This window comes from Macaca thibetana, chromosome 2 (genome assembly GCF_024542745.1).
Source record: "Macaca thibetana thibetana isolate TM-01 chromosome 2, ASM2454274v1, whole genome shotgun sequence".
NCBI lineage: Eukaryota > Metazoa > Chordata > Mammalia > Primates > Cercopithecidae > Macaca > Macaca thibetana.
The window spans coordinates 116,932,331-116,945,851 of record NC_065579.1 but is presented as its reverse complement, the minus strand read 5'-3'; the positions used below and the strand labels follow the sequence as shown (position 1 = coordinate 116,945,851).

Below are 13,521 nucleotides of genomic sequence, written 5' to 3'. Positions count from 1 at the left end.
GTAGATTTCTCTCTGTGGATAGGATTCATTTAGTTGTGAAATTAGAATGCCAGTTGTTAGGCATCAGCAGAAAGATTCAATTGAATACACACAGCTTGATGTGTATCACTACTCTAGTTGAAATAAGGAACTTTTACTAAATGGAGCATCCGAAGCAAACTCCTAAGAGTTAGAATTTGGGGGGGTAAATGATATCATCCCTAGGGAATATGTAAAGTAGGCTGAGAGATGAGTGAGAAAGCTAGATCATGCATGCCTCTGGGATTTATCAGTACCTGGTGGTAGATCTACCTTCTTCTGTACTGTCTCCTTTATTACTGCCTAGGAATGGGAGTTCTCCAGAGAGCATGAGGCCCTGCTACATCTACCAGGTTCTAAAAGAACAAGCCACTACAGTCAGCTATGGAGACTGTGTAATACAGGAAACACCTTGCACATACACAAAAATGTGAATGCACCCATTGAGTTCTGCAGTGCCCAATCTGCACAACTGTACACAGTGGCCATGTAATAAATGGCAGCCCTCACCCAGAACTTCAGTCCAATAATGTGGATCCCAGTCATCCCATGGTTACTTTATTATCCCTGCAACAGAGCCTCAATACTGCTCCAAATTCTATCTATTGCTAGTTTAAGCACTTAATAAAAACTGCAGCCAGAGTACCAGCCAGTGTGGCTTCTGTTCCTATAATTTACAAGCCAGCAGAGACAACCAGTTAGGATTTAATCAACCCAACCTTTATGCCTGAGCATCTGCAAAAAGATCAAGAAAGGAACCAGGAATTTTACATTCCATGGTATCATTGGGTAGTTATGCACAGCAACCAAAAGGGAAAAAAGTGGCTAAATATGAGGGAATACAGTCTTCCCTCAGTAACCATGGGAAATTGGTTCCAGGATCCCCTGTAGAAACCAAAATCCATGAATTTTCAAGTCCGTTTTTAAAAATGGCATGGTATTTTCATATAACTTATAAACGTCCTCCCATATAATTTGAAACATCTCTAGATTACTTATAATACTGGATACAATGCAAACGCTCTATAAGTAGTTATTACACTGTGGTGTTCAGGGAATAATGACCAAAAAAAAGTCTGTACATGTTCAGTACGGATGTAATTTTTTTCTGAATATTTTCAATCCACCGCTGGTTGAATCCATGGATGCAGAACCCATGGATACTGGAGAGCTGACTGTATATCATAATTATTAGTGGAGTCTGCCATAGAAGGTCATAATTACTTCACAGCTTCTGTAATTTGTAAAATTCGAACCGTCACTACTAAATAGATCAAGCCTTACGCATGGGTAACTCAGTCAAACCCACAGTGTTGATTCATACTTACGGTAACCAACTCATCCTAGTTTGCTCAGGACGTCTCTCCTTTTGGCACTGAAAATCCTGTGTCCCAGGAAACCCCTCAATCCTGAGCAAAGCAGGACGGATTGGTCACCAGGTACTACCAAGCAAGAAAGATGAAAAACAGTCATAACATAGTTGTAAAGAGCAAATTTTCATTCTTCACTTACATTTGGTTGCCAATCTATACATTGATTTATTTTAATCGAGTCACATCACAAAAATTAAGTCAATCACAGATTCTCTAGCTAACAAAAAATGTAAAAAAGAAAAATCAAGTATTGCATTTTAAAAAGGTTTCCTTGACTGCCAAAAAGGTAAGGGCCATTGTTAAGTACTGAACTCTGCACACATCTCATTAAATCTTATTTTTGAATATTTGTTCAAAGTACTTGCCATTCTTGCTAGTGAATAATTTGTAAGAACAACAGTCTTTCAGTGACTTAACTCTATAATCACTTTATTAGTATTTACAAGACAAAAGGAAGCTACATAGAAATGGAAAACTACATAGAGAAGGGAAACAATATAGAAATATTTTTGGGGTAGAGAAAAATAAACACTCCAGTCTTGTCATGTCGCTGTCGGTTTAAGGGAAACTTAAGAATGGACCATTTTTATAGTTTGGAAAACTTGGGAGTAATTGTGAGTTTATTTGGGTCTTTCTAAATTAAGTTTAACAGTTTTTATTTTTTGCAATTTCAAAAGCTCAATTTTAAAATGAAAAGACACGTCGAGAAGAGTGGAGTGGGGTATTTATGTGGAATTGTAAAAACTGAAAAAATAGATCCTGCTATTCATTAGTTTGTGTGTGACTCTACAGAGATTTTTGGGAGGGTTTCACCAACCTTTAACACTTTTTTGTTTTTTTGTAGTTTTTTTGTGTGTGTCATTGTTGATTTATTTTTTTCTTTTTTGTTAAAATTTAACAAAATTAAGTCAGTACCTAGCTATACAATGCTTTTAAACAAATACTTGCAATTCTCCAATTTTTAAGGCCAATGCTTCTTACGTTGGAAACGATGTCCAAATCTGTAGTTGAGTGTTCCACGATTTACTATGCCGCGTGGCCTCTCGTTGAGATACCTTATCCCCTGTCCATTATGTGTTAGTGGAACAGTAAAAATTAGTACCTCAGTTCTCATTTGGATTAGGGTGGGTTGGGGGGAAGAGGGTATTTTAAGCTTTGACATTTGGTCAATGGTTATTTAATATATCACTTGCAATGAGTCATTTTAATGTCTGTTTCTCAACTAATAACTGTTAATCCCATCATAGAACCCCAAAGTTGGGTATTTTTGAGAATTGTTCTATTTTTTGCTACCACCTGAATGTCTTCAACAGTTAGGGGGATTTGGGTTACTGTTGGTTTGGGGGAGGTTGATTTTGTTTTTTGTTTTGTTTTGTTTAAGTTTTCTTGTTCAATCTTTGCTCGAACCCAAGAACTTAGGCTGCTAGGTTAGAACTCCTGTCTGCTTTCCTGAGCCTTGTTGCTAGTCTTTATGTTATTCTGGTTTGTTCCTTCTTACCCTGCTAACTTCTAGCTGGACTGAAGGGTAAGTGCTCCCCTATAGCTAGCACAGCTCAGATAATCAGACTAGATTATCTGACACCTGCAATGTGCTTCCCTCCCCCTTAAATCTTCCTCATGTCTAGACTTTGTAGTACAACTTTTCATGTTATTTTCCTGACCTTAGGTTTGAAATGTAAGCTTCCATACTGAAACTAGGATGCATGTGATGTGTGCATAATTGCCTCCTCTCCTTGGCTTTCATATTGGCATCAAATGATCCTCTGAGTAAAGCCAACCATTAACATCTAATTTTTTGTTCATTCCAAGAATATTAATTAACATCACAACAAAATGGCAAATAATACCTTTGTTTCATGGAATTCACAGCTACCTGACTGCTTAATGCCTGAAAACAGATCATTTTGCACTCTGATAATGTGCTGTTGTTGTTGTTGTTGTTTTTCCTTTCCCATTCCAAAGATTCGAATGGTCAGAGTACCAATGGTGTGGTAACCATGGATACTTTAAAAAATAAGTGGGGTAGGAAACCCAGAGATGTTAACTGAGCAAGACTGGAAGAAATTGCAAAATACAATTAAGAAAGCAAATGCATTATTTGAACACTAAAGAATTCATTCTACCTGGCTTAAGGGTGTGCTCTAATGTAAGATCCAATAGAGGATTAATTTGGAAAGGAGAGCTACAATACATGGAACTACCACACATAAAAACAGGAAATTAAGGACATGACTGAATCCATGTCGCTTATTTACAAATGCTTTGGATTCACAGTCTTACAATGCCAAGGAGGGTTTGAACCTCTGGTCTCAAATGTCATTCTGCTACTCCCCCAAGAACAATGACAACAATAACTTTTCTGACATCATTTGTATTTGTATTAATTTTTCTAAAAATGCCCATGTAAGAGAAAAAGGAAACTTAAAAACTTTAGAAAAATCTTTCTCTTCACTATTTGAGTTATTAATAAAAAAGAACACACACTTCCTTAATTTACGTAGGAAAAAGCTATCAACCAAAAATGTGTTGAGGAAAGACTTGGCATGAGAGGGAGTTAGAAAAATTGGTCAAGAGAGCAGGCAACTATGTATTTGAGTATTCTGAATGCCAATTTAGAAGAACTAGGTCATATCATTTCTCCTGACCATTTAATAATAGCCTTTTCTTCAAATTCTTTTTGTTTCCTTCTTTAATTTGCTTTTTCCTCCCTTTCTTTTTTCTTTTATTTTGCATAAATGTACCCCTGGCTAGCAGACAGACTTTTTTCACCACTTCAAGCAGATACTTAATTTAACTTTACTTTCCTTGAATGTCTGATGAGGCATTTTAAAAGGTTTCTCATAGAATGTAAACTTAGCGGGAATTTAGGATTTTGCTATAGTTTTTTTAAAGAATGAAAGAAAGGATGGATGAATAGATGACTGAATGGATTCTGTTCTAAACAAATATACATGTATTTTGCACAACAACGCATTGCTATCCTAGTGGATTTTTAAACAGTTGTTTGCTTTAATTCCTTTCTATAGTTTTATCTCATAAAATTTGCTATATCTTCTTATATTGTCAACTTGCAGTTGCTATGTTGCAGTAATGCAATATCAAATAATTAATTCAATATTAATGTAATTTGGATGACCCAAAACCATACTGTAAATCATGTCCCTTTTCATTGTAAGAGTAAATCACTTTTTAAAAGAATAGATTCCCACAATCAGGTCTAAAATTTTCCAAACACCATGATTTGATCTAAACAGACCATATTAAATGAAGGTTTACCTCACTGTTAACTACTTCAGACATATTTAACATATTATTCACTAGTAAATTAATTGAGTATTTTCATGCCATACAGTGATTTCTAGTAAGATTATTAATCAGGTATAGACAATTTATTTTTGCTCCTGTTAGAGTGAATGTAAAAACATCGAGTACTCTGTAAGTTAATATAACTACAGCAGGGAAAAACTAAAATCATTTATTTATTTTGCTTGAGATCACTGACAAAATCTCTGTTATGATTTTTACTCAAAGCAATTGTCTGACAATTATAGAAATTAACATTGAAATAAACATCACACACTTATCCTTTTGGGGGTATTGCCATAGTAGTTTTAAATTCAAGATTTCTGCATGATGCAATGTGAGCCTTGAGAGCTTCCAAAGAAACCATCCTCTCTTGGCTATTCATATTACCCCAGTTTAGCTGAAGGGACCACGAAGCAATTAAGTTGTTTCTCAGTTAAGTGGTCCATTTGTGCCTCTGGGCAGCAGGCACGTGAGGACCAGTCTTTTGCTTGCTGTGCAGAGCTCAGGCAGGGCACAACATCCCCTGGTTACTTGAGTATTCCAAGAAAAGCTCTTCTAGAAAAATCCATAAACAACCAGCTGCCATCAATCATTGTCATTTCTTTATTTCATGTCTTCTGATGAGGCTGACTACTGTCATTGTTCGTTATTGTCCAAACCATACATTCCCTCTTGTACTGTCAAGCAGATATGACAAGCACACATTTTCCATATAAGAGAGATACAAAGTCACCTTTTAATTTGCAGTTTGGGTTCACAGATGACTTTAGAGTTGCATTAGCTATTCTCTTGCCTCTAGCATCCATCAGGAGTAGCAACAGCCATAACTGTGCTCTAAATTTCAATGTTAAAAGAGCTACCTCTAGCTTATTACAAAAGGGATTCATGAGAGAGAAGAGCCTCTTTCAGACAATTTGTTAATAATATAATCATAATTATTTTCAACAGTGAATTTTTCACTAGCCCTGAAAAATTTCCAAAATGTAATATTACAAAATAAAAAGGTAGATTTGACCTTCTACCTTCAATCCCTAAGCTGTTGGAATAATAGGAAAATTTCAATAAAATGAAAATTTGAAAACTATATTATTCTTCCTGGAAAATTACAGTTATTTGCTAGACATTATTGCAAGCCTATCTAAGAATATATATGTTAGAAGCAAGATCACATCAAGTATGCTTGATATTGAGATAATAGATCATGAAAAATAGTATATGGTTTTTCATTTGTAAGGGAGGAAAAAAGGAAAAGTCTATCAAACATGAAATGAACCCAAATATCAAGATCAAAGAACAACATAAATGACAGAGTAGTCAATTAGGGACCATATCACTTGAATTTTAATAAAGTAGATTAAATGAGATGAGACTATAAAACCCACATAATAGTATCACTTTAGGAACCAGTGTTTTCCCAACATTCCTTAAATGTCAAGTCAAAATTGTTTCCAAGCAAACTTGGGGCAAGGTTTAGACTAGTTTCTGCTTGAAAGTGCACCTGCTCTCCATAAGTCTGTATGTTCATCACCTGCATCTGTGTCATGGATACCATTGACAGTTCTTGAAGTTTCTTAATGTAGGTACCAATATCAGCGTTATCCAACCAAGCTTAGTTTGAAGTCAGTCTCCTATGCCCATGTCATAAAGGACTAAAAAATCCTTATGCAAGTAAACCCCCGAAGTGAAACAGGTAGCAATGTTTGCAAGGTGTGTTGAATTATGCCCTAGCTGCAGAGCCTATAAAATCACATAGCTCACTCTCAGTACATCAGTACATCTGGAGCCCTTGAAGACCAAGCAGGACGTAGGAACTACTTCCTAAGGCTAGGTCTGACAAAGGTAAAGATGATTGAAATTGGTTCTTAAAATGTCAATCTTTGATTTCTAGAAAAATACAGCTAACGAAAAAGAGCATTAGGATGCATCTCCCGAAGCAAGAGATCATCCAAACATCACTGGGGTTTTAAGCAGCCACTTTACCCTCCTAATTCCTTTTTGCTTAACCTGATGTTCACATTCATTTTTATTCTCTTGACACATGCCAAATATTGGCAAAGGAAGTGATCCCAGCATGTCCTGAATTCAGGAATTGACTCTTTCATACTTCTTGCTCTGGGCTGTTTTCCCTCTGCTAATGTCAACATTGGAGTTTTCTTTTGCTTTAATCAACCAATTCCAACTGTTTGTACAGGGAAAAATGGAGTTGCAAGAGCATTTTTTTTTTATGTTTGACACTGTGGAAGAACAGACCGGGACAGTGCAAGAATGACTGTATGGTGTTGCTTGGGAAGCGCCCACAAGTTCTTTGAAACAGAATTTGGAACAGCTGGACCACTGCAGTGTTTTATTTTAAAATAGACAACATATGTAATGCATATGGTCCTAGACATGTATGGAGACACAGGCAGACAATCTGAATGGTATCCAAAGACACCTGCACCTAGAATTCTGTTTCCTTCTATAAGATTTTTTTCCCCTAAGAGCACATGTTCCTACTTTTGGATTTGCAAGATACCATCTGAATCCCCATGTGTGTGACTCCTTAATAAAGTCAATGAGAAGTTTCCTGGGATGAAGGTGTCAGAGTAAGTCAGTTAATAACCCCTCCTGAGGACCTGGCTCCTCTAAGAGCTGGCAGGAGAAATAACAGATTAGAAACTTGCCCTCATGGAACATGTTATCTACCAAGGGGTTCAATTTTATGTATGTGTCTTGACCACAGAGAAATTGGAAAATAACCCAGTGAAAACACAGAGACAGTATGTAGGAATTGGTTATACAGGGGCAGAAAAGAATTAAAGCAGAGAGATAGGGAAGGACTCCCAGCTTCCTAGAAATGATAAGGTTTAAGAAGCAAAGAAGGAATAGAACGTTAGCTATAAATGCAGAGATATCCTTGGCTCACTAACAACTTGAAACAAACTGGCTTTTCAAACACTAAAGATCCTGCTTGTTTACTCCTCGCTAATGTTTATCGAGCCCTTAATATATGCCAGGGCCCTAGGTACTTTCCAGGTGCTTCTCTTCAGATCCTCTCAACAGTCCTCTGAGGGTAGACTTGAATTTTACCTTCAATTTACAAATGAGGCCAAGGAGGCCCGGAGGCATTAAGCAACCTGCCTCGTATCACATACATAGTGGTGGCAGAGCTAGTCTCAAATCTAATCTTTGTGACCTGCCTATGCCCAGCCACTTAACCACTTGCTTTGCTAGCTCCCACTAAATAAGCTGTTTCCAATCAATGTAGTATATAAATATTCCATAAAATCAAGAAAGAAAAATATTTGTTAATAGAGTGAATTTCTGTATTTATTCTGATAAGATAAATTCTGATTTTAACAAATTTGTACTTAGTGCCTACTATGTGCCAGGTACTGTTCTAGGGCTGGGAATGTGGCAAAAATAAAAAATATGAAAACCCATGCTTGGATGAGCTTAAACATCAGATTATTTTCATTAGCACCTTGAAACAGCACTCCCGGCTTACTCCTCCTCCTTTTTTTAATAACATAATAAGCTCAGTAAATATAATAAACTCAATGAAACTCAAAGATTTTGTGGGAGCCAGCCACCCTTGTAAGCGCTCTTGAGTTGTTGGAACCATTAGAATAATGAGCCCAATTTTGAGTAAACGATAATTTGGGGAAAGTAAAATCCAGAGGCTGCTCGCTTTACTTGCTGGAAATTCCCACTGCATTAAGCTCCATTCCACACATAGTGCGCAAGGGATCTAAGGATCATTAAGTTACAGCCTATGACAGCAGGAAGGGAACTGAAAATTCAGCTCCTTTTACACACAAGGAAACTGATGCTCAGAGAGATAAACAATTCAGCCAGCATCCTACAGTTATTTAAAAACAGAGCTCAAATTAAAATCCAGACCTCCTAAATCCAGTCCTAGGCTCATGCTACAAGTGGATGGGGAGAAAGAGGAGAGAAAGGAAGAAGGGAAAAGGAAGTTTTGTTTTGACATGGTTACTTTTTTGAAAACGAAAGCAGACTGATTTTAGGCTTTTCTGTAAGCTTGCTTTAAAATGTTAGTAAAAAACGAAATTGTTAGTTAGACTTACTCTTAGCCTAGAATTAGCACCACAAAGCCGCATTCATTGAGCCATTGTGATGGACTGGGGGGTGGGGAGTGGGTCTGAATCCAGGTCTCCATAGAGGAGCCAAGTCGCCTTTTCAGATCCATTTCCTGAGTGGCCAGCAAAGCGAAATAGGTCATCAGCAAAGTTTTCAAGAGTTTCAACAAACAAACAAAGAGTAAGAGACTTGAAACATGTGCCATATTTTTTTAACAGCTACAAAAGAGCCCCCTTCTCTCTAAGCTAAATGACCAGTTGTACCATCATAATTGAAGGCAATAAAATAGCCAAGCCAAACTGGCAGAGTAAGGCCCCGGCCGGTTTGTCAGCTTGCAGCCTTTTCTGAGAAATCGGAGAGCAAGAAGCTGCTGCTAGCCAAAATGCCTGATCTATCTGTTAAAATTGGGAGGCGAGGCATGGATGAGGCTTTTTATGAGGATGAAACAGCATGAGCAATTCGTGCGTACCCCACGCTTAGTTTTTCCTGAGTTAAATTGATTTGGGACTGACAGGTTGGAGGTGAGAGGGCAGAGTCTATCAAAGGGGATAGGGAAATGTCACCTGGATTGCAGGAGTGTCATTATGCCAGGGGAGACTACAGTTGGAGCAGGTTTAAGACACTTGCCTTGGGCCAGAGGAGTCACACACATGCCCTAGAAGCAGCTAGCTTTCCCGGGAGCAACAACTTCCTGGTCATCCTAAGTCAAAGAAGAAATGTAGTTTGGAGACCAAACAACCGAACTGAAAGAAGCCTCCTAGATGAAGCAGCCAACCTCAAGTTGAAAGCACTTTCCTGAGGATAAATCTAAGGCAGTTAATGCAGCAAGGAGGATTCTCTCAGATTCTCTAATATAATTCCTGCGCATTTGATATCCTTTCCAAAAGCTGTGTTTTATTATTCTAATGGAGCGATTTGGCTGTTAAAATACACATTCTTCAACTTGCCTTCTGGAACCCGTTGCTTCTGTGAGTCTTGGGCATAAACGACACAGCTCGTTCAAACACGGACCACTTGCTGCTTCTATGAAAAATGGCAACTTTTTTTTAAAAAATTCAAACAATAAGGAGGTATAAATCTGACAATACCATGCATTTAGGTTTGAGTGATTTATTAATACAATACCAGTAATAATAGGAGAAATCATCATCTGAAAGTCACACTGCTAACCATAACCCAAGCTTACAGCCATACCCCAAGCATGGGAGAGGAAAAAAAAAAAATAAGCTGCTTGGGACCGAGGCCACATATGAAAATATTATCCAAACTACTCCCAAGTCAGAAATCAGTTTTTCCCGTGTCCTGACAGCATCACTAGTTCCTGGCAGGTCCCCGTATTCCAGTAGAATGTTTCCTGCAAAAGGATGAATAAAATCTTTCGCTCGATTTCATACAAGATTCTTTTTCTCCATAGTCTGCATATCAGAAGAGTCAGTAAAGATGAGGTGGAGTGAGCCAATTTCTTTAATGGAGAGCACCTTCATTTCTACCTCTTTAGGATTTGCCTGGTCACACACGAGTTGAATTCTCTGAGTTATTTTGCCAGTTGAGTATAGTGTATTTTAGTTACACGTGTTGAGATTAATTAGTTAGCCCTTAGGAGGTTTTGCCTACAGCCTTCACCCCGTAAGGAAAAGTGTGAATACATTGAGACTATTAATTCACAATAAATGGCAGATCATAGCCCTTGCTGAGTAAATTTGTTTGTCTCTTTCCTAAGCTTTGCTAACTGAGTAAGCACACTATAAGGCAATGTCCTTGATTATCACAAACTAAATTCCCATTTAACTTAATCTCCAGGTTTCAATGAAAATCTTTTTTTTTATTTTTAATTTTGGAGGGTGGGGACTCAAACCTTTTATGAAACCAAATTGGCAACGCGGATTTGGAAGAAGAGGATATAAATATTGTCACTTTGCTGAAAATCAGCATAACCCTTTTTTCAGATAATCCCAATAATTGCAGAGAAATTGCTGTAGACATAACCACTGGAATGGCAGAATCTATTGAAAACCAACAAAGCTAAATAGGCTATCTTAAGCAAAGATCCGATCTGCTTTCAGTGTTTGGTGAAATGCAGGCGAAGTTACCGTCTTGTGCTTAGTTTTTAAAGAACAACATAAATGCACTGGAAATGTGATCATTTGATAAACATGTTGATGCCAATATATTTTTGCCTAAATGCAATAAACTCACCAGTAAGTGATGCAAGTTGACAATGGGAGGTAAAAAGAATATCTTGGGGATGTTGGTGGGAGGCAACGGGGAAACAGCTAACGTTCATAATGTCTAGTGAATTCCCGTGTATTTGAAATGTCAAAGAAAATGTGATGTGTTTCTCTAAATTGTGTCTCTCTCTACATGTATAAATGAACAGACGCAGATAGAGCTCAAAAACATGGCATGGATGAATTTATCTCTTCCAACCCCTGTAACTTTGACCACGCTTCCCTCTTTGAGATGGTACAACGCCTTACTTTGGATCACAGACTTAATGATTCCTATTCTTGCCTGGCAAGTATATTCTTTGGTCTACAGCAATTTAAACATAACATTTTTTTTCATTTAAATATTTATCTACCTTTATGTCAGAAGCTCTTTTCTCCATTACAGAATCCCTTTAACAATTATAAATGTGTTCCCGATTTCCTGGGTTGAGATAGTTTTACTTACCAAAGAAACAAGACTGAGCGGGAGGAAGTTATCAGTAGAAACAGATCCAATTCCCCAGCCTCCCTATCTTAGCTTCCCCCTTTTCAGCTGCTACATGAGAAATATTCCCAAGAGGGTAATCGAGTTTGGCACCTGCTTGTGGAGAACTTGTAAAAATTGCCTCAGTAGCTTAGAGTTTAAGATGCCCTTCCCTCCCCATCCCAGATCTGGTAATTCTATCTCATTAAATGAATGTATTCTCTTTGTGTATTTTCTTAAAGGTTAAAATGATTTGTAAATAAACTTTATTTTTCATAAGCTAAATTGATTTGGGTTTGTTTGTTTGGATGGCTTTTTTTTTTTTTCTTCACAATATTCACAGCATTTTTTCACCCTTTGAGGGAATTTTTTATGGTGCTTTAGTTATTTGGAAATTCAGCTATCTATCCAGCAGGAGTATCAATATTTCCTGAAATCCTATTTTAAAGCTAGATTTAAATGATTTAAATGATTTAAATTCAAGGGAGTGCTATTATATCTTTATTGGATTTCTGAAGATACATTTTTGGCTTTAAACTATCAAATTCAAAAGCCTAAAAAAAGACCCAATTTACTTCCTTCTCAAGCCATAAATTGTTATTTCATTTCTTAAAAGTAAATGCTATTAATCCCACTTTATAGATGAGAAAGATGAGGGAAAATGATGAAATGTCTTTATATAGAGGAAAATTCTCATCCCTGATTCTAAACACTGAAGTTGAGAAATATATGTCTATATAATATTTATACTACATAATAACTAAGGTTAACATATTACTGATACTAATACGTAAAATGACAATCTCTTTCTTTTTTCTAATTTTTAAATTTCTCTATTTTTTGTACCAAAAGCCAAGATATAAAAAAATGTAGATAAAATAGTCTTAAAAACAGAAACAGAATTATGTGGAATAATTTATTAATCTGTATCTCATGAAAGATTCATTGATTATCTCAGGTTTAGAATTCCTTCATCAAAAGAATCTGAACTTTGCCAAATTGGAAGGGAACACATCATTTTGACTTTAAAAAAAAAAAAAAAAAAAAGTAAAAAGCTTACCTTGCATTGCAAGGCAATTTTTCTCAAATGTGTTTTGTACAATTACGTGATTGTTCACATAATTATAAATGGCATTCATGAAACTTGTAAGAATATGCCTTTGAACTTAAATCATTCCCTTTTATATGTAATTACTATTCCCTTAAGGAATTTTTTTGAGGTATATTATTTTCAAGACTTTTTCACATTATCATTTTTTAAAACAATTTTCTTTGAGATTCACTGTGAAGGAGAGTTTATAAATGCTTTCTTAAAAAATTAAACCAGAAATGAAATATTAAAACTTGCTTTCCATTAGTTACTTATAGGCTTAAAATTATGGTCCAGAATCTAAAATTAATTATGAATAGCATAAAATAGCTTCCTTCCCTGTTTGTATACCTGTATATATTAGTCATTATTCTAAAATTTCAGAAAATAACAGAAATTAAAAAGGACCTTATCTCCTGCCTCTATATATTCCATTTTCTCATTATTACAATCTTTTTTTCAGTTAGTTTTGGAGACCGACCAGCAGGGATACATAAATTTTTCTGTGTCTTCGACTGAGTTCCTAATTGATATTTCTTCAACTCTTTTCAAAGCAGCTATTTTGGCATCTACAAAAGACTTGGTGTCATCTGAGTCGTAGAAAATATATTTTAATCTTTCACAGCAGTGTTGTTTCTAAGATTTAGCATTTGGGGTAGCAGATGGAGTGGCAAAGAAGTTGCCTATAGGGGCAGCCCACTGCCTCGACTACTCTCCGCCCTCTGCAGTAACTTATAATTTGAAATAGGAAAGATGCCGTCTTTCGTTGGATGCATCACTGAGCTGCATGTTGTCAATTGAAGATTCCCAGATCCCTAATACAAGATTAGAGTGTTGCAAAGGCCTCTCTCGCTGTACTTCTGTGGCCTCTACCTGCTCCCTAGTCACTTTCTGTTTTTGCCTTTTCTCTCCCAAGATGGAGCAGTATTCAATGGATGACTCAGAGAAGACCCTCCAAGT

General features: G+C 36.6%; 1 protein-coding gene across 13 annotated transcripts in view; it reads left to right on the top strand.

Annotated features, from left to right (window-relative positions):
* The window catches only part of CADPS (calcium dependent secretion activator), a 483,238-nt gene that overhangs the window by 330,862 nt on the left and 138,855 nt on the right, over positions 1-13,521 (top strand). For all 13 annotated transcript variants that reach the window (XM_050781204.1, XM_050781210.1, XM_050781212.1 and 10 more), the window contains exon 12: positions 11,158-11,294. In XM_050781204.1, the coding sequence (XP_050637161.1) occupies positions 11,158-11,294 (137 nt within the window). The remainder of the gene's footprint in view (positions 1-11,157; positions 11,295-13,521) is intronic.